Genomic DNA, 22,412 nt, shown 5'->3' with positions numbered 1-22,412 from the left:
TACCATTCACAATAGAAACGGCATAAATAGTGTAGCGTACCGTACCGCTCAGTAGAGACGAGCTCAGAGAGCACTGGGCAGTGCAGTCAAATTGAGGACTATGCACTGGACTATGCAGTCATACTGAGACACCTTGCACAACTGCTATAACAGAAGGTAGAGCTACAACTATGAAAATGGAGGCTGTTAGTACAATGTTCTGTATATCAGACTAAATATTGCTGTGATTTCAGTTGAGCTTTAACCGCTTGCCGACTGCTCACAGTATATTTACTGCGGCAGTCGGCCCCTCACAGGCAGAGTGACGTAGGTCTACGTCGCTCGCCTGTGAGGCTCTGGGGAGCGAGCGTGCGCCCGCGGAGGCGCGCTCCCGCGCGGTCACGGACCCCCCCGCGCGTGTGACCAGCGGACCCGATGTCCGCCGGTCACTCGGCGATCGGCGGGGGAGAAGGAGAATGTCAGGCAGCTTGTGTAAACAAGCCACCTGTCATTCTCCTCGCTGTAAAAACACTGATCACTCGGATCTAGTATGTAGATCCGTTGATCAGTGTCCTTACAGCTAGAGCCACAGCCAATCACAGTAAGAATCACGCCCCTAGGGACACACACAGCCCCTCCCTCCCAAATAAAGTTAACCCCTTCACTACCAGTGCATTTTTACAGTAACAGTGCATATATATAGCACTGATTACTGTAGAAATGTCACTGGTAACCCCAAAAGTGTCAAAAATGTCAGTCAAGGGTCCGATCTGTCCGCCCCAATGTCGCAGTACCGCAAAAAAAAAAAATTGCAGATCGCCGCCATTACACGTTAAAAAAAAAAAACACCAAAAATGACAGAAATCTTTCCCTTTGTTAGTAAACGCGATAACTTTTGCGCAAACCAATCAAAATACGCTTTTTGCGATTTTTTTTACCAAACATAGGTAGCATAAAACAAATTGGCCGAAAATTTAAAAAAATTTTGATTTTTACATTTTTTTTTTGGGGAATTTCATATAAAAAAATGTGAAAAATATTGTTATTTTTGCAAAATGTACGCTCTTTTTTTGTTTATAGCGCAAAAAGTAAAAATCGCACGGGTGATCAAATACCACCAAAAGAAAGCTCTGTTTGTGGGAAAAAAAGGACGCCAAATTTGTTTAGATACAGCGTCGCATGACCGCGCAATTGTCTGTTAAAGTCACGCAGTGCCGAATCGCAAAATACCCTCTGGTCGTTTAGCAGGAAAATCCTCCGGGGCTTAAGTGGTTAAGGCATGTGACAGAATTGCTTTAAAAAGCAACATTAGGGAGACGTTTAAAATACTGCGCCTTAACATCCCAGCTACAAAGATGCCAATAACTTTACACAGTGCTTCCACCCTCGAGCCAATGTTTCAGTTGGAAATGACTTACTTCTTGTTTAAGTGTGGATACTGGAAGTCGGAGTGCCACTCGTAGCAGTGTGTAAGCTCCAGCAATGATGAAACTAAGCTGTTCTTCAGATAGTGAGGTATTCTGCTGGATTACTTTCACTGCTTCTCTGCAGTCTTTTCCCTCAAGTGCGCCCACCACAGCTAAAAGAGAATACAAAGTCATGGAGAGTTACAAAATGTGCAAGTGTAGTGCAGAATGCAAATGAAAACTGCCGCCAGCACTGACATGATGACAAATCTGGACAGCTAACCAGAAAATAACAATTAGGCTTCATGTACACCGGATGTTTTTACAGTTGCTCCTAGGGGTGTCTGACGTTTTTTTTTTTCCTGCCTCTAAACACCCCTCCATGTTAGCTAATAAGTGTCCATGTACACACAGGTTTTTAGCAGTGTTTAGTGGCTGAAGCTTTTAGAGGCAGGAAAAACCCCACTGCCAGTGCATCCAGGAGCAGCAGCGTTTGGGCAAAAAAAAAAGCTTGACGCTACAAAAAGCTGCTAAAAGCTAGTGCTTGTGCATGAAATAAATGTCAATGGGCAGAATAAATGATTTATTCTGCTGTAAAGCAGCGGCTGGTAGTTTATCTGACAGTGGCAGGCCAGCTGATTGCACTCAGTATTACAGATCTATGAGGCCAGAATAGACAGGTAAGGCCAGGAAGACTCCCACTGCTCAATGTAAACAAACAGTGGTCCTGTGGTCATCAGATGGGGGTAAGTGCACCTCTGTGGGGGAAGTGGGGTATTTTTTAGCGTACACCTAATAACCACCATCCCACCCCCCCCATCTTACTGGAGCTCAGCTCATTAGAAGAAGTGAATGTACACACCCATCTTCACCAGGAAGGATGGGATCCTGGAAAGTACAGAGTTGGCAGCTTCATAGGAGTATATACACAGCACAGAGGGGGTGTATACAAAGTATGGAGAGGGTAAGTATATACACAGTACGGGGGGGGGGGGATAATCACAGTACAGGTTGGAGGGGGTGCTATACAAAGTACAGGTTGGAGGGGGTGGTATACACAGTACAGGTTGGAGGGGGTGGTATACACAGTACAGGGGGATATACACAGTACAGGGGGGAGGGGGGTACACACAGTACAGGGGGGAGGGGGGTACACACAGTACAGGGGGGAGGGGGGTACACACAGTACAGGGGGGAGGGGGGTACACACAGTACAGGGGGGGGGGGTGGTATACACAGTACAGGGTGGGTGGTATACACAGTACAGGGGGGGTGGTATACACAGTACAGGGGGGGTGGTATACACAGTACAGGGGGTGGTGTAAACAGTACAGGGGGGAGGGGTATACACAGTAAAGGGGGGAGGGGGGTATACACAGTAAAGGGGGTATACACAGTACAGGGGGAGGGGGGTATACACAGTACAGGGGGGGGGGTGGTATACACAGTACAGGGGGGGGGTGGTATACACAGTACAGGGGGGGGGGGGTGGTATACACAGTACAGGGGGAGGGGGTGGTATACACAGTACAGGGGGAGGGGGTGGTATACACAGTACAGGGGGAGGGGGGTATACACAGTACAGGGGGAGGGGGTGGTATACACAGTACAGGGGGAGGGGGGTATACACAGTACAGGGGGGGGGGTGGTATACACAGTACAGGGGGGGGGGTGGTATACACAGTACAGGGGGGGGGGTGGTATACACAGTACAGGGGGAGGGGGGTATACACAGTACAGGGGGAGGGGGGTATACACAGTACAGGGGGGAGGGGGGTATACACAGTACAGGGGGGAGGGGGGTATACACAGTACAGGGGGGGGGGGTGGTATACACAGTACAGGGGGGGGGGGTGGTATACACAGTACGGGGGGGGGGGTGGTATACACAGTACAGGGGGAGGGGGGTATACACAGTACAGGGGGAGGGGGGTATACACAGTACAGGGGGGGGGGTGGTATACACAGTACGGGGGGGGGGTGGTATACACAGTACAGGGGGAGGGGGGTATACACAGTACAGGGGGAGGGGGGTATACACAGTACAGGGGGAGGGGGGTATACACAGTACAGGGGGAGGGGGGTATACACAGTACAGGGGGGGGGGTGGTATACACAGTACGGGGGGGGGGTGGTATACACAGTACAGGGGGAGGGGGGTATACACAGTACAGGGGGAGGGGGGTATACACAGTACAGGGGGAGGGGGGTATACACAGTACAGGGGGAGGGGGGTATACACAGTACAGGGGGGGTGGTATACACAGTACAGGGGGTGGTGTAAACACAGTACAGGGGGGAGGGGTATACACAGTACAGGGGGGAGGGGTATACACAGTACGGGGGGGGAGGGGTATACACAGTACAGGGGGGAGGGGGGTATACACAGTACGGGGGGGGCTCTGAATGAATTTGATAAATGGGGGGGATCTTGCACTCACCTTTCAGAATCTTCCTGAACATCTCCTTATCCAGCTCCTTCAGATGTCTCACCATGACTTCCACCTCGGGGGGGATCTTGGCTCCCAGGTAGCTGATCCTATCATTGTTAATGACAGAAGACGAGGGATAAGGATGGACGGAGCGGACTGAGGCCATCTTCCTCTCACCTCCTCATCACACAGCCCAGCACCCGGTGTTCTGTCAGAATAGCTCCACCCACGTGACCCGCCTGGCCCCAGTCATGTGATTTCTGTCGGAAGTGTAGGCGCAGCTAAATGTTTCCAGACACAGCAATGTGATGTTATCAGCAGGGCCCTCTAGTGGACAGTTTAGGCGTTGCCGCTGACATTCCCACCTTCCATTGGAGAGCTTGTTGCTATTAACCACTTGACCTCCAGAAGATTTACCCCCCTTCCTGACAAGGCCATTTTTTTGCGAAGCGACACTGCGTTACTTTAACTGACAATTGCGTGGTTGTTGGACGCTGTACCCAAATAAAATTGAAGTTCTTTTTTTTCCCCACAAATAGAGCTTTCTTTTGGTGGTATTTGATCACCTGTGTTATTTTTATTTTCTGTGCTATAAACCAAAACAGACGAACAATTTTGAAAAAATACAATACTTTTTACTTTTTTGCTATAAAACATATACAATAAAAAAAAATGTAAAAAAAAAAATCAAATTTCTTCATCGGTTTAGGCCAATATGTTTTCTGCTACATATTTTTGAAAAAAAAAAAAGCCAATACCCGTATATTGATTAGTTTTCACAAATGTTTTAGCATCTACAAACTATGGGATATTTTTATTTTTTTAATTTTTTCTTTCTTTTTTTACTAGTAATGGCGCCGATCAGCGACTTATAGTGGGACTGTGATATTGAGACGGACAAATTAGACACCTGACACTTTTTTGGGGACCAGCGACATTTTACAGTGATCAGTGCTAAATATATGCACTGTTACTGTACTAATGACACTGGCAGGGAAGGGGGTTAACATTAGGGGTGATCAAAGGGTTAACTGCGGCACCATTAATTATTGTATGTATACTCTGGTCAATGTGTACGCTCCCAACTCGAATTGGGATTTTTATGGAAATTATTCCACAGGATTTCAAAGGTGCGACAGGGATATCTGATGGTGTGTGGGGACTTTAACATGGTAAGAGACTTTAGACACCTCTTTGCGGTCGACAAGCCACTCGCCATCCCTCAGCAACCTTCTTGGAACAGAGGATATTTCTGATGCATGGCGCTGTCTACATGCGAACAAACGTGACTTCACATGTTTTTTTCCTTGTCATAACTAATTTACATGCCTTGACATGTTTCTGGCTGATACGATTCTTTTACAGATGTCCTCGTCCACCATTTCTGATATCACATGATCTGACCATGCCACTGTTTATATGTCCGTGGTGGAGGAGAACACCTGCCCATCTGCATTTGTGTGGTGCTGCAACAATTCCATCATTCAAACCCCCGAGTACCAAAAAAGCTTTACCAAGCAACTTTAAGGGCTCTTTCACGCGGTCCGCCTCCGTAGGCGGATCCATGCTGCTCAGCCGGGATCGATCCGCGATCCCCGCCGAGCCGGCGGATGACAGCTCCGTCTCCACTTGCAGTGCAGAGAGGGAGGTGTCACAGCCCCCGCTGCTCTCTATGGGGAATCGGATGAGAGCGGACTGCCTGTCCGCTCTCATCCGATCCGATCCGATCCCCAGGACGGATGGAAAATAGGGTTTCCATCCGTCCAGATTTCACGGACAGGATCGGATGCGGATGGCAGCAGGTGTCAGTGGACATGTCTCCGCTGACATCCGCTGCTCCATAGAGCTGCATGGAGGATCCGATCAGATCCGCCTAAAAAACTGACAGGCTGATCTGATCGGACCGCCCGTGTGAAAGAGCCCTAAGAGTTCTTTTCGCCCAATGACCTGATCCCTCTACCTTGTGGAACACGCACACAAGGCTTTTGTGAGAGGTACTGTATATTATTGATCCAGCTGGGCTCAAGAGCAAAAAACAATACAATGCTAAAATTGACTCTCTCCTATCTGAAATCCACTGTCTGAATGCTTTTAAGTGGTTGTAAACCACTGTTTTTTTTTTTTTTTTTTGGACCTTCAAGGTAAAGGCATAATGTTCTAGTATGCATACTAGCACATTATGTGAAACTTACCTGAAAACAAAGCCCTCCAGTAATACAATGTAATCAGTCCATCTTCTCCCCGTCTTCCGTCTGGGTCCACAGACTCCGGCTGTGTGACAGGTCGGAGGCGCAGTGATGTCACTCCCGCGCATGCGTGCAGGAGCCATTATTCACGGCACAGGTATCTGAAGGAATAATACAGGTGGCCGTTCCTTCAAAACGCATGCGCCGATGACATCATTGTCTGCATTTAATGTAAATATCTCCTAAACGGTACACATTTCGAAGATATTTACAGTACCTAAAGGTGAGGCTTACTTATTGGAACAAATTATGCCTTATGCCCCATACACACGTGCAGATTATCTGCAGACTTTTGTCTGCAGACTTACCAAAACCATATAATATGAGGTCAAACCTAAACACTTTCAATTTGTATGCAATCCGGCAGGCCCTTGCACTACATAGAAAAGGTAAGTCTGCAGACAAAAGTCTGCAGATAATCTGCACGTGTGTATGGGGCATTAGGGTTTACTTTCTCTTTAAACAAAGTGTCACCATCTTCTAATACGGCAACCACACTGTCACAATTAGGAACCCGAGAAGGTTGTTGTGTGAATGACATGACAAATACATATGCCGCCTGAAGCTGAATTATTATACCTCAAACAATAGGGCTGGCCGGTTCTTTATTTATTTCAGGTACTTATATAGCGCTGTCAATTTACACAGCGCTTTACATATACATTGCACATTCACATCAGTCCCTGCCCTCCAGGAGCTTACAATCTAAGGTCCCTAACTCACATACATACACAGTAGGGCCAATTTTTATACAGGATCCAATTAACCTACCAGCATGTCTTTGAAGTGTGGGAGGAAACCGAAGTACCCGGAGGTAACCCACACAGGGAGAACATGCAAACTCCAGGCAGGTAGTGTCGTGGTTGGGATTTGAACCAGCGACCCTCTTGCTGCTAGGTGAAAGTGCTAACCACTACACCACTGTGCCACCCATTTGCAAACAGACTCAAAACCTAAAGGACCAAAACCAGGATTCCATATATCTTCCACCTACACAACAACAAGAAAAAAACATATAAATCACCAAGAAATTGCAAACGCGTTTGCTGACTATTACGATTCCCTAAACAACCTGAACCGCACCCCAAACACAACCCAACCCTTAGACACTGACATACAACAATTTCTGCTACGTCTCAACCTGCTAACTCTAAGCAAACCCCAGCTAACGACTCTCAATGACCCAAAAACAGTGAAAGAAATCATAAAGACCATTGACTTCTTACCGTTAGGCAAATCTCCTGGACCCGACAGTCTGATCACAATTATCTCAAGACCTTTAGGCCCCTTTCATACAGGCAGACCGGTCAGATCCGCCTGTAAGTTTTGTTTGGCGGATCTGAGCCGTCACCCTATGCATCTCTATGGGGCATCGGATGTCAGCGGAGACATGTCCGCTGACATCCGATCCATCAAATCTGGACGGATGGAAACCCTATTTTCCATCCGTCCAGCGGATCAGATCGGATGGGATCGAATGAGAATGGACAGACGGTCCGTTCTCATCCAATTCCCCCATAGAGATGCATGGGGACCTGACAGCTGTGTCCAGGGCTGCTGTTAGAAATCACGGGGCCCTGTACAGACTACCTGGCAGGGCCCCCCCAAGAAAATATGAAAGATATATTTAGCTAAAATTACAACAAAATCACTATTATCAGACACAAATTCAACATAATTCCTGCTAAATCTAAAAAAAAAAAATCTATCTTAATGAATAAAAATGAAGATGAGATGAAAAAAATATACAGGCTGGGCAGTTGGAGCTCAGTGATCAGAGAGACAGAGAGAGAGAAACAAAGTTACGAATAAACTCAGGAGCAGAGCTAACATTAGAGCCTGTGCTGGGAGGGGGGCCCACACAGGAAGGGGGATTAGTGAGGGACGACTGTCTCTTTCTCAGCAGATAAAAGCTGATAGCAGGGAGAGGGACAGATCAGATTCAGGTGCTGGAGGAAGATTTCTGTATTTGTTGTCCATCACTAATCCTCCTCCCTGTGTGGGCCCCCCTGTGTGCTTGGGCCCCCTAAAAGAGGGCTGGTGTTCCCCCCCTATCAGCGGCCCTGGCTGTGTCTCCACACACAGCACGGAGAACAGCTGTCATCCTCCTGCTCAGCGGGGGATCGGCAGATCGATCCCCCACTGAGAAAAACGGAGTCTGTCCGACGGACTCTATGTGTGAAAGAGCCCTTAAAGATACTCTTACTCCCTTTTCTTTACCAAGGTAATTGAGACTGCTACCTTTCCCTCAGAAATGCTAAAAGCCCACGTAGTAACCAGGGCCCCCACTCAGGGCCGGGACAAGGAGTGGGCAGGAGGGGAGGTTGCCCTGGGCACAATGGTTTATTGCAAAGAATGGGTTGCCCTGACCCTAACCCTAATGGAGGGGGGGGCGCACTTTGGCATCTTTGCCCTGGGCGCTGGATGGCCTTGTCCCAGCCCTGGCCCCACCTGCCCAGTGACCCAGCCCCGGCCAAGCATTAGTCCCAATTCCCGTGTGCATCCCACAGTCGAACTTAGCAGGTGGCAAGCGCCTGTCTGCCCTGAGCTGCTGTCAGGCCACTTGGGCTGTGGAGGGGGAGCCCATAACTGCAGGAATGTCTGTCCTCCTCCATGGGAACAGGCGCACACAGGACAGTCGAGTCTGACTCCTGTCCTTGTGTGTGTGTGTCACTGGACCCAGCCGTCCAACTTGGAAGCTGTCATTAGCCTGGCTCTGCTGTACCAATAAATATCGCCTTATTGATAATTTGCCATTTTTTTCTCGTCTCTCATGGGTGATTGTGTAGGCGGAGCCCCAGTGCACTGCACTGCCCGGGGCCCTTTAATGCTCTTAAGATGGCACTAGTAGTAACCCTCCTGAACCCGGGGAAAAACCCTGACACATCAGCAAATTTCCACGTGATCTCTCTCTTAAACTCAGATGTAAAAGTCTATGCAAAGGATTTAGCCATTAGATTACTGGACATCCTACAGTCCTCAATTAAACCCGATCCACTGGGGTTTATTAGGGACAGCAAGAGCCTGACGCTTCTAGATGTTTAATTGACCTGATTCACCAGTCACCACACAGAGCTAAGTCGGACGCCCTCTCTGCTTCTTTCCATTGATGCAGAGAAAGGGTTTGACCAGGTCCACTGGGGTTATATGTCCGCTGTACTAACAAAGTTCAAGGGTTCAATAAGGTCGGTGATATTGGCTTTATATTCCACCCCCTATGCTCATGTTTTCCCATCTGGCTTACTGTCTAAATTTATTCCAATATCTAATGGCACCCACCAAGGCTGCTCCTTATCCCCCTTGATTTTCAATCTCACGATTGAACCATTGGCTTTACCGCTTGCTGACTAGTTATGCTGCGGCAGGCTGGCTCTGTTACGCGAAACTACGTACATGTACGTCGCTTCGTGCAGCAGTTAGTGTGGGCACGCGAGTGCCGATTGGCTAGAGGGGGAGCCAATCAGCGGTTCCGGTGGCTGCAATGTCTGCCCGGCACCCGCGATTGCTCCTATGGAGACAGAACGATGGCCTGCTGATGTAAACATGGCAGGCCGCAGTTCTGCTAGTGATGAATACAGGGATCATGTGTTCCTTCTATTTAGGAACACAGGTCTCTGTGTTTATCCAGTGAGCCCATCCCCCTCACAGTTAGAACCCCCTAGGCACACATTTCTGTCCCGTGAAACAATGAAACTGTACGTCGCTTCGTGGGACCGCGAGTGAGGGCGTGCACCAATCACTCCCCGTGGAGACAGAACGGCGGTCTGCCGTTGTAAACACGGTAGACCGCTGTTCTGTCAGCAATGAACACAGGGCTCCTGTGTTTCTCCCATTTAGGAACACAGGTCCCTGTGTTCATTCCATAAGTACATCCCCCACACAGATAGAAGGCACCCCCTAGGGACACATTTAACCCTTTGATCGCCCCTGCTGTTAACCCCTTCCCTGCCAGTGTCATTAGTAGAGTAACAGTGCATATTTATAGCACTGATTACTGTAGTAATGTCACTGGTCCCCCCCAAAAGTGTCAAAAATGTCAGCTAGGTGTCCGATCTGTCCGCTGTAATGTTGCGGTTCCACTAAAAGTAGCGGATCGCCGCTATTAATGCTAAAAAAATAAATATAAATGACATAAATCTTTGTCATAGTTTGTAGACATGATAACTTTTGCGCAAACAAATCAATATACACTTATTGGGATTTTTTTTACCAAAAATATGTAGCACAATACATATTGGCCTAAATTGATGAAAAAATTCGATTTTTTATTTTTTTTTTATTGGGAATGTAAAAAAGAAAGAGAAAGTAAAAAAATAATTGTTTTTTTTTCTGAATTATTTCAGATTTATTTCTTTTTTTTGTTTATAGTGCAAAAAATAAAAACCACAGAGGTGATCAAATGCCACCAAAAGAAAGCTCTATTTGTGGGAAACAATTGGGTACAGCATCCCAACAATTTTAATTGGGTACAGCATTCCACAACCGGGCAATTGTCAGTTTAAGTAACGCAATGCGGAAACGCAAAAAATGGCCTGGTCATTAAGGGTGAAAATCTTCTGGTCCAGAAGTGGTTAAAGTGATGTTAAAGTCTTGTTTTATTTTTTACATAACAAACAGGTCATATTTACCTGCTCTGTGCAGTGGTTTTACACAGAGCAGCCCCGATCCGCCTCTTCTCAGGTCTCCTGCCGGCGCTCCTTGCCCCTCCGTCCTGCCAAGTGCCCTCTCCTGATTGGCTCACTGGCTGTGATTCACTGCCTCAGCCAATGTGGAGTGAGAGACTGTTGCACAAGAGAGAGCAACGGTCTGCTGTGTTTACAACAACAGACCGCTGTTCCCTTTCCACGGGGAGCGATCCCTGGTGCCCGCCGGCCCCGCCGATCAGCTTCCCTGCTGGCAAATGGGCGCATTTGCGCGCCCTCATGATCGCTCCCGCGAAGCGCCGTACAGGTACGACGATTCTCAGGAACCTGCCGCCGTATATCTGTGGTGGCTGGTTGGCAAGGGTTTAATCCTTACTATCACCAGATGTGGAATATCTCACCACTAAAAACATAAACAACCTAAGCAAAAGTTCTACTCCACAGGCTTAAGTGCTGCTCTGAAATGGACAGTCTTATGGAATGGCTGAGAAATACTAATACAACTCACAATAAAGTATGGGTTCCATGCATACATCTTTTCATAGCAACATATTTTTCAAATTCTGGATTACTCATTGGACTAACACCTCTCCACTCTAATTGCATTGCTCTTATCCAGCCTTTTTCAACAAGGGCACCCAGGCACCCTGGGGTGCCTTGAGGTCTCCTCAGGGGTGCCTTGGAAAAATGACTAAAAATTGCAACAAAATGGTATACAAGCCGGTGGGCAGATGACACCTGCCTTTTAGTTACACAAAACCACAAGTTTTCATTGTGCACCATTACAACCTTCAAGCTGCCAACCTCCTAATGACCAATGGCATCATCATTTGATAAGAAGGATGTAAGTTGCCTGCATATCATCCTTGTTTAACTTCTCTGGCCTCTTTTCATCAGCTTTAGGGTCTCATTAACTAAGTAGTGGAGAAAAACTGAGGGAGAAGAGAAACATTGGCATACTAGTCAGTACCAGTTTGCCAAAGTGTATTTGTTTTGGAAGAATAAATCACCTCTAAGGTTGAGTGTCCTACGTGTATTGATGTTGCTGCATTATGTAAAATTATCTTAATAGTTTTTACATTTTAGAAGGGGTGCCTCAAAACTGTCCATAATTTTGGAGGGTGCCTCGAGATTGTCTATAATTTTAAAGTGTGTTACTGAAAAAAGGTTGATCAACACTGCTCTTACCGACTGAAGCCTAAATAAACTCTGAACAATAATATGAACTCATATTTACACCCGTATAGAAGGGCTTTACCCCAAAAGTTACCACGACACCAAAGGGAACTCTATCAGTTGCTCTAACAAAAGGAATGACCTATACCTCACTGGGAAGGCGCCTCTGACCTTCTGGGATATCTCAGTGGAACTATGTTTTCTTTCCCCTCCCCACTTGAGACTGGGGCGGAGGTTCACCTCCCAGCAGGAAAATGACTCTATACATACAGCCAGAGCTACAATAGAATTATTTATGGCCCAGTCAAAGTCCAGACCTAAATCCAATTGAAAATCTGTGGCGAGACTGGAAAACTGCTGTTCACAGACACTCTCCATCCAATCTGACAGAACTTGAGCTATTTTGCAAAGAAGAATTGGCAAAAATTTCACTCTAGATGTAAAAAGCTGACTACATACGCTTTGGAATTCTCGCCTGCCCAGTTTCTCCTGCACCATTCCCCTACTTCGCACACATCCTACACGAAATCACTTACGAACCACATGATAAACGCTGCTCGACAATGCATCCCTGTGTTATGGAATTCCACACAAGCGCCCATGGCTGCAATCGCAGAAATGGAAGAGCTTATTCATGTAGCAAATGATACCCCCACTAAATATCATAAGAAATGGGCATGCTGGACTCACTACACGATCACAGCGGAATTCTCAGCTCTTAGTGAGGCTGGGTCTTATCAGTGCTCCTTCGCTTTGGGCTCCCTGATGGCATCTGACTTGTTTTTACCTTCAGAATCACAACCTCCTTGCTTGCTTTATGCCTGTTGGTGTTAACTTTCATTTTGATTTTGTGGGCGTACCTCCTTAGTCATACCTCCCCCCCCCTTTTTTTCTTCTTTCTTTCTCTATTCTTCATCTTCACTTCTCTCTTTCCTTCTAGTATTCCCCCCTGCTCCCGCCTTTCCTTCCCTGCCACCCGCCCCCTACCCCTTTCCCTACCTACCTAAGTCCTACCTCGCCGTTTGGCCGGCCCAAACAGTGCGCACCTTTATACTACCTAAATCACCAAACTCAGGATCCCCCCTTCTCTTGACACCTCTCCCTTCCCGTGCCGGGGCCCGTAGAGCTCAGAGCATGGGCACGTGCTATGTCATGCCCCTCTCGTGTAGTTTGCCCCTTTTAGGGCACATTTGACTTTTATGGTATCCATATCCCTCTCCACAGCTTAGGTTCCTTACCAATCTGGACCCTCAGAATATAGGCCCGATCCTCCTCATTTTAGGGTACCTTCCAAGTTCACAGTTGCTCTACATGAGAAATATGATACACCCTGACCACTCTGTGTAATTCCTGGTTTACATTGTCCCTGGTTGTCCTGGCTACTTTTCACCTCTTTTCACTTATATGTGATGGCAGGGTTGTCTCCTGTTATAATGTTCAATTGTTGTTCTTTACTGTTCATGCCTGTATTCTTGCATATGGTTTTCTTTTCCTGTAATGCTCCTTTATTTCTCAATAAAATGTTTTGAAAAAAAAAAAAAAAAAAAAGCTGGTAGAGACATATCCAAGAAGACTTGTAGCTGTAATCACAGTGAAAGGAGGTTCTACAAAGTATTGACTCAGGGGGGATGAATACAAATGCACGCCACACTTTTCACATATTTATTTGTAAAAAATGTGGAAAACCATTTATCATTTTCCTTCCACTTTTCCTTTGTATACAGTGCCTTGTGAAAGTATTCGGCCCCCTTGACCTTTGCGGCCTTTTGCCACATTTCAGGCTTCAAACATAAAGATATAAAACTGTAATTTTTTGTGAAGAATCAACAAGTGGGACACAATCATGAAGTGGAATGAAATTTATTGGATATTTCAAACTTTGTTAACAAATAAAAAACTGAAAAATTGGGCGTGCAAAATTATTCAGCCCCTTTACTTTCAGTGCAGCAAACTCTCTCCAGAAGTTCAGTGAGGATCTCTGAATCATCCAATGTTGACCCAAATGACTAATGATGATAAATAGAATCCACCTGTGTGTAATCAAGTCTCTGTATAAATGCACCTGCACTGTGATAGTCTCAGAGGTTCGTTTGAAGCGCAGAGAGCATCATGAAGAACAAGGAACACACCAGGCAGGTCCGAGATACTGTTGTGGAGAAGTTTAAAGCCGGATTTGGATACAAAAACATTTCCTAAGCTTTAAATATCCCAAAGGAGCACTGTGCAAGCAATAATATTGAAATGGAAGGATTATCAGACCACTGCAAATCTACGAAGACCTGGCCGTCCCTCTAAACTTTCAGCTCATACAAGGAGAAGACTGATCAGAGATGCAGCCAAGAGGCCCATGATCACTCTGGATGAACTGCAGAGATCTACAGCTGAGGTGGGAGACTCTGTCCATAGGACAATAATAAGTTGTATACTGCACAAATCTGGCCTTTATGGAAGAGTGGCAAGAAGAAAACCATTTCTTAAAGATATTCATAAAAAGTGTCGTTTAAAGTTTGCCACAAGCCACCTGGGAGACACACCAAACATGTGGAAGAAGGTGCTCTGGTCAGATGAAACCAAAATCGAACATTTGGCAACAATGTGAAACGTTATGTTTGGCGTAAAAGCAACACAGCTCATCACCCTGAACGCACCATCCTCACTGTCAAACATGGTGGTGGCAGCATCATGGTTTGGGCCTGATTTTCTTCAGCAGGGACAGGGAAGATGGTTAAAATTGATGGGAAGATGGATGGAGCCAAATACAGGACCATTCTGGAAGAAAACCTGATGGAGTCTGCAAAAGACCTGAGACTGGGACAGAGATTTGTCTTCCAACAAGACAATGATCCAAAACAAAGCAAAATCTAAAATGGAATGGTTCACAAATAAACATATCCAGGTGTTAGAATGGCCAAGTCAAAGTCCAGACCTGAATCCAATCGAGAATCTGTGGAAAGAACTGAAAACTGCTGTTCACAAACGCTCTCCATCCAACCTCACTGAGCTCGAGCTGTTTTGCAAGGAGGAATGGGCAAAATTTTCAGTCTCTCGATGTGCAAAACTGATAGAGACATACCCCAAGTGACTTACAGCTGTAATCGCAGCAAAAGGTGGTGCTACAAAGTATTAACTTAAGGGGGCTGAATAATTTTGCACGCCCAATTTTTCAGTTTTTTCTTAGTTAAAAAAGTTTGAAATATCCAATAAATTTCGTTCCACTTCATGATTGTGTCCCACTTGTTGATTCTTCACAAAAAATTACAGTTTTATATCTTTATGTTTGAAGCCTGAAATGTGGCAAAAGGTCGAAAAGTTCAAGGGGGCCGAATACTTTCGCAAGGCACTGTATGTGCCACTTTGTGTTGGTTTATCACATACCCCAATAAAATACATTTACATTTTTGGTTGTAACGTGACAAAATGTGGAAAATATTACGGGGTATGAATACTTTTTCAAGGCACTGTATGTGTGTCACCTTTCAGGTAATAGAAAATTGTGGACACTGCAGTGTGTGCTAGGTGATGTGTTAGCCATCCCAGAAAAAGACAAAACCTAAAAAAAACGACCTGACTCATAAATGCTTTTTACAATAAAAGGTGGAGCTGCTTTGTGAAATGATATGGTTTCTGTATGCTGTGACTTGTCAGGAATTTAGTCATGCAGGCTTGTAAAATCACTGGAAGGTTTAATTAGATGAAAACTTGACTGTTTTACTATGCTCATTATGACTAAACCACATTGGTCTAACTATAAGGCCCCTTTCAGACTTGTGCAACCTAAAAGTTGCGCGATTTTGCCATGATTTTGACTGGACTTGAAGCAATGCCTATGTCTATGGACCTCAAAACGCATCAAAGTGATACTAATGTGGTGCAGGGACTACTTTGAAGTCGTTGGGACTTGAAGTCGCACAGATTTAAATGGTACTCTTTGGAAATCATTAAGTATGACTTGTGATGCGATTTTGCAGTCCCAAGTCGCAGGACAAGTCGCACAAGTGTGAAAGGGGCCTTAGGGCTCTTTCACACACTCCGCTCCATCCGTTTATCTCTGCGGGGGATCGATCCGCCGATCCCTCGCTAAGCAGGAGAATGACAGCTGTTCTCCGCACTGCGGACACACAGCTGTCAGAGCCCCATACATCTCTATGGGGGAATCAGATGGGAATGGACCGTCGGTCCATTCTCATCCGATCCGCTGGACGGATGGAAAATAGGGTTTCCATCCGTCCAGATTTGACGGATCGGATGTCAGCGGACATGTCTCCGCTGACATCTGATGCCCCATAGGGTTGCATGGGGGGACCGTTCAGATCCGCCAAAAAAACTGACAGGGGGATCTGAATGGTCCGCCTGTGTGAAAGGGGTCTAAATCTTAAACTATAGCTCACTTCAGATAAAGTACTCCCGTGTTTAACCACTTTACCACCGGAGGATTTTGCTGTCTTACGTCTGGGCCACTTTTTGCGATTCGGCACTGTGCGACTTTAACTGACAATTGCGTGGTCATGCAACGCCGTACCCAAACGAAGTTTACGTCCTTTTTTTCCCACAAACAGAGCTTTCTTTTGGTGGTATTTGATCACCTGTGTGATTTTTACTTTTTGCGCTATAAACAAAAAAAGAGCGACAATTTTGAAAAAATAACAATATTTTTTCACATTTTTTTTATATGAAATTCCCCCCCAAAAAAATGTAAAAATCTAAATTTTTTATCATTTTAGGCCAATTTGTTTTCTGCTACATATTTTTGGTAAAAAAAATCGCAATAAGCGTATTTTGATTGGTTTGCGCAAAAGTTATTGCGTTTAATAACTAAGGGAAAGATATCTGTCATTTTTGGTGTTTTTTTTTTTAACGAGTAATGGCGGCGATCTGTGATTTTTTTTGCGGGACTGCGACATTGTGGCGGACAGATCGGACCCTTGACTGACATTTTTGACACTTTTGGGGGTATCAGTGACATTACTACAGTAATCAGTGCTATAAATATGCACTGTTACTGTAAAAATGACACTGGCAGGGAAGGGGTTAATTTTATTGGAGAGGGAGGGGTTAATGTATGCCTGGTGCTTACTGACATGTGTGGGGGGAGGTGACTGAGTGACACAAGGACAGATCTCAGGTTCAGTTATGCTGAACCCTGCAATCTGACCCTGCCTGTCACTTAGGAGATCCGCCCGCTTTGTTTACACAAGCAGGCGGATCTCCAGACTCGATTCCCCGACGATCGGGGAAGAGCATCGGCGATCGCCGCTGCTCCTCCCCTGGCCCGACTCCCGCTGTGACTGAATACAGCGGGAGCGAGCCTCCGGCGGCGCACGCGCGACACCGAGAAGGGGGAGTGTCTGCCGACGTAGGTCTACGTCGTCAGACCTACAAGAATCACTTTGCCGCAGTAGAGCTCTAGTGAGCAGCGGTAAAGTGGTTAAACACAGCACCTAACGTACACTGCAGTGTCCTCAGTTTTCTATGGCCTAAAAGGTGACACCCAGAGCTGTGCCTGCCATTCAGAAGAGGTTTGTAAGGCCCAGCTACAGCTTCCATGTCTGAACCTTCACCATACAGATCACTAAAAGGCACCCAAAATATCTTGCACAGCTTGGCCAGCCTGGCTGGCAGAATGCGAAATGTTCCCTGTAAATAATCCATGCTGTTCTCTTCATTGATCTGTAGGTTGACTGATAAGGCGTGCCTTGCAGCTCTAAAAGCCTGAGCACGTTGGCACGGGATCAAGGAACAAGATCCAAGAACATATTGAAATAAAGATTTACATCAAAGCATATATGAACCCAGGACAAAAATCCATACCCTGCAGCTTAGCGGTCCTTAGATGTGGTGGCTGCATTACTTTTTTTTTTTTTTTTACCCTTTTTCCCTTTTTTTTTAACCTGGTGATCTGACCACTAACTCATTTCCTGTCCTAGGGTGACATGACATCCATACTAAGCAGGGCTGTCACCCTAGGGCAGGAAGTGTGTTAGGACTAGGTAACACCCCCTCTTTTCTCCATAACAGCGGGAGGTGTTTTGTAGTCCAAAGAGCTAGCAGGGAACAATGCTAACTGATAACAGTCTGGAGGCAGAGTACAGAAAGTTTTCAGCTCTCAAGATTCTGGCTGGATGAACAGTTTTCTTTTATTGCACTTATTGAACGAATAAAAGAATTTCAATGGTATTTTTTTTTTTTTTTAACAGACTAAAAGGGAGGAAATAAGAGAAATGTATTGTTAGAGACTACGTACGCTTACTTTTTACTGGGCTTCTCAAAAAAACAAAAAAAATAATTTCTTCTGTCTCCTTAGGTAACATGTCCATAGGGATCTATTTATAAAGCAGTGAATCAATCACGTCATTAAAGCGGAATTTAAAGGGTAACTCCACTTTCATTGGGAAAAAAAAAATGAAAATAAAGAAAAAATAATATAACGTATACAATTGTGACGCAAGTCATATTGTAACTGAATGTTATTGAAAATGACCTTTCCTTTTCAATCTGCAGCCACTGTAATTTTCTGAAAATGCAATATGGCTACCTGGAGGTGTTCTGTACACAGAATGTATACAGAATACTCCCCTCGAAAACATCATTTCCTGCTTGTGTGATTGGCTCACTGATTTTCCCAGAAGTCTGCCCCAAGATACAAATCAGATTTCTGGCATCCCCTGCAACAAAAATGTAATTTTTGGTGAGATATTCCCAATAGGAACACGTCTAAAGGGATGCAGGCCCAGCAGCTTTCCTCATTAGAGCCCTGCAGCTGCAGCAGCTGATTGATAATTATGAAACCACTCCCATTAGATTCACTTTCCACATGGACACAGAGAAAGAAAACAGGGATTTCTTCAGAATAACAGAAGGTAAGAATCTGAAACAAGGTTTGTTAAAATCCCTGCAATGTTCAGAGATCACCCAGAGGGGAATGTTTTTTTCTCAACAAAAGTGGAGTTACCCTTTTACTCTATTTGAGCACCACTAGCTTAAAATGCTATTATATTGATTTTTATTATTATTTTTTACAATAATAATAATGAAAATAATATTCAAAACAAACTCACCCATCTATGTCTCCATGCTTTATTTTTTTTTAAAGAAATCACTTTAACAAACACCCCCTAGCAATTCTAGCCGTGGCCATCTTCAGTAAGGGCAAATTATTCAAGTAGCATCTTCTTCTCTGTCATTGTTTATTTGGTCAGTGTCCACCTTTGACAGATGGGTAATGTATGGGTTTATATAGTATATAATACATTATATGTTCTATAGCAATTAACCACTTGCCAACCGCCGCACGACTATATACGGCGGCAGTCAGCCCCTCCTGGGCAAAGTGATGTACTGGTACGTCACTCGCCCACGAGCCTCTTGGGGGGCGAGCGCGCGCTGTTGGAGGTGCGCTCCTGCCCCCGCTCGTTCCCTGACATCCCTGCGCGTGTGACTGGCGGTTCCGATGTCCGCCGGCCACTTGCGATCTCCCGCTGGAGAGGGAGAAAGGCAGACGGCTGATGTAAACAAAGCCGCCTGTCATTCTCTCTGATGTAACTGCAGAGACTATACGATCCTGCTATGTAGGATCGTATTTCTCTGTGATTACATCCCAAGCCACGCCCCCCCCAGTTAGAATCACGCCCCTAGGGACACATTTAACCCACTGATCACCAATAAAGTTAACCCCTTCCTTGCCAGTGTCATTTTTACAGTAACAGTGCATATGTATAGCACTGATTACTGTAGTAATGTCACTGGTACCCCCAAAAGTGTCAAAAATGTCAGTCAAGGGTCCGATCTGTCCGCCGCAATGTTGCAGTCCCGCAACAAAAAGTCACAGATTGCCGCCTTTACTAGTTAAAAAAAAAAACAATAAAAATTACATAAATCCTTCCCGTAGTTAGTAAACGCAATAACTTTTGCGCGAACCAATCCAAAAACGCTTATTGCGATTTTTTTTTTTACCAAAAATACGCAGCATAAAACAAATTGCCCTAAAATGTTAAAAAATTTTGATTTTTACATTTTTTTGGGGGAATTTCATATAAAAAAATGTGAAAAATATTATTTTTTCAAAATTGTCGCTCTTTTTTTGTTCATGGCGCATAAAGTAAAAATCGCACAGGTGATCAAATACCACCAAAAGAAAGCTCTGTTTGTGGGAAAAAAAGGACGTCAATTTAATTTGGGTACAGCGTCGTACGACCGCGCAATTGTCCGTTAAAGTCACGCAGTGCCAAATCGCAAAATAGGCCTTGGTCTTTGAGCAGCCAAATCCCCATATATATATGGTATATACATACAGTATCTCACAAAAGTGAGTACGCCCCTCACATTTTTGTAAATATTTTATTATATCTATTCATGTGACAACACTGTATAAATTATACTTTGCTACAATGTAAAGTAGTGAGTGTACAGTTTCTATAACAGTGTATATTTGCTGTCCCTCCAAAATAACTCAACATGCAGCCAATAATGTCTAAACCGCTGGCAACTAAAGTGAGTACACCCCTAATTAAAAATGTCCACATTGGGCCCAATTAGCCATTTTCCCTCCCCGATGTCATGTGACTCGTTAGTGTTACAAGGTCTCAGGTGTGAATGGGGAGCGGGTGTGTTATATTTGGTGTTATCGCTCTCACTCTCTGGTCACTGGAAGTTCAAAATGGCACCTCATGGCAAAGAACTCTCTGAGGATCTGAAAAAAAGAATTGTTGCTCTACATAAAGATGGCCTAGGCTATAAGAAGTTTTCCAAGACCCTGAAACTGAGCTGCAGCATGGTGGTTTAACAGGACAGGATCCACTCAGAAAAGGCCGCCCCATGGTCGACCAAAGCAGTTGAGTGCACATGCTCAGCGTTATATCCAGAGGTTGTCTTTGGGAAATAGACGTATGAGTGCTGCCAGCATTGCTGCAGAGGTTGAAGGGGTGGGGGGTGGGGTCAGCCTGTCAGTGCTCAGACCATACACCGCACACTGCATCAAATTGGCCTGCATGGCTGTCATCCCAGAAGGAAGCCTCTTCTAAATATGATGCACAAGAAAGCCCCAAACAGTTTGCTGAAGACAAGCAGACTAAAGACATGGATTACTGGAACCATCTCCTGTGGTCTGATGAGACCAAGATAAACTTTTTTGGTTCAGGTGTGTCAAGTGTTTGTGGCGGCAACCAGGCAAGGAGTACAAAGACAAGTGTGTCTTGCATACAGTCAAGCATGGTGATGGGAGTGTCATGGTCTGGGGCTGCATGAGTGCTGCCAGCACTGGGGAACCACTGTTCATTGAGGGAACCATGAATGCCAACATGTACTGTGACATACTGAAGCAGAACATGATCCCCTCCCTTCAGAGACTGGGCAGCAGGGCAGTATTCCAACATGATAACAACCCCAAACACACCTCCAAGACAACCACTGCCTCGCTAAAGAAGCTGAGGGTAAAGGTGATGGACTGGTCAAGAATGTCTCCAGACCTAAACCCTATTGAGAATCTGTGGGGCATCCTCAAACGGAAGATGGAGGAGCGCAAGGTCTCTAACATCCACCAGCTTGTCATGGAGGAGTGGAAGAGGACTCCAGTGGCAACCTGTGAATCTCTGGGGAACTCCATGCCCAAGAGGGTTAAGGCAGTGCTGGAAAAAAATGGTGGCCACACAAAATATTGACACTTTGGGTCCAGTTTGGACATTTTTACTTAGGGGTGTACTCACTTTTGTTATCAGCGGTTTAGACATTAATGGCTGTGTGTTGAGTTATTTTGAGGGGACAGCAAATTTACACTGTTATACAAGCTGTACACTCACTACTTTATATTGTAGCAAAGTGTCATTTCTTCAGTGTTGTCACATGAAAAGATATAATAAAATATTTACAAAAATGTGAGGGGTGTACTCACTTTTGTGAGATACTGTATATACATTTCCTATTGTTCTTTAATGGTGTCACATATGAAGTTTTGATTAGAGGCGTTTTGTATAGTGTGTATCATGACCAATTTATGTTATTTTTGCGGTTTGGAAAATGAAACATAATAATATAATTTTTATGATACTTTTAGTAATCATATTTATGATGAGGAATCGGTTCGTTTTTTATTAATATGTATCGATTGAATCCTATAGAATATATCAGTTTATTTGTGTATTTTACTGTGTTTTCATATTTATTATACTTATATGAATTGTGTTTTTGGTGAGGAGATAGGATTGTTACCCAGTTTGGGTGTTTTGGTCTGGTCTTTTTTGCCAATACATCATCCATTTGAGTTCATCATTAAACCACACATGATTACGGGCAAAGATCTGGCAGTGGATTGGGCTAATAAGCTAATTGGTTTGCAGCCTTTTTATGCATATATATTTGCCCATTCATTTGTGATTTATGTCAGCTATGATGAAGCACCAGTGAAGAGTGTGAAACGCGTTAGCTGTTTGCTGTTACAGTGTCTCCTATGCTTTTATGCTGTATGGACTTATCATGTCAATAAAGGTGTTTGCATTGGAGTGCGGCCATCCAGAACTTTTCCTTTTCTCAGCGTCTTCT

The 22,412-nt window shown here is 45.0% G+C and overlaps 1 protein-coding gene across 1 annotated transcript in view; it reads right to left on the bottom strand.

Annotated features, from left to right (window-relative positions):
• COMMD5 (COMM domain containing 5) overlaps window positions 1-4,065 on the bottom strand; it is a 28,584-nt gene extending 24,519 nt beyond the window's left edge. The window contains exons 1-2 of the mRNA XM_082263506.1: window positions 3,827-4,065; window positions 1,398-1,558 (exon numbers count right to left, since the gene is read on the bottom strand). Of these exons, the coding sequence (XP_082119632.1) occupies window positions 1,398-1,558; window positions 3,827-3,983 (318 nt within the window). The 5' untranslated portion in view covers window positions 3,984-4,065. The remainder of the gene's footprint in view (window positions 1-1,397; window positions 1,559-3,826) is intronic.
• Window positions 4,066-22,412: the final 18,347 nt, after the last annotated feature.

The sequence above is a fragment of the Pelophylax lessonae genome, assembly GCF_965119305.1.
Source record: "Pelophylax lessonae genome assembly, chromosome: 7".
Classification (NCBI taxonomy): domain Eukaryota; kingdom Metazoa; phylum Chordata; class Amphibia; order Anura; family Ranidae; genus Pelophylax; species Pelophylax lessonae.
This window is presented reverse-complemented; position numbering and strand designations above follow the sequence as displayed.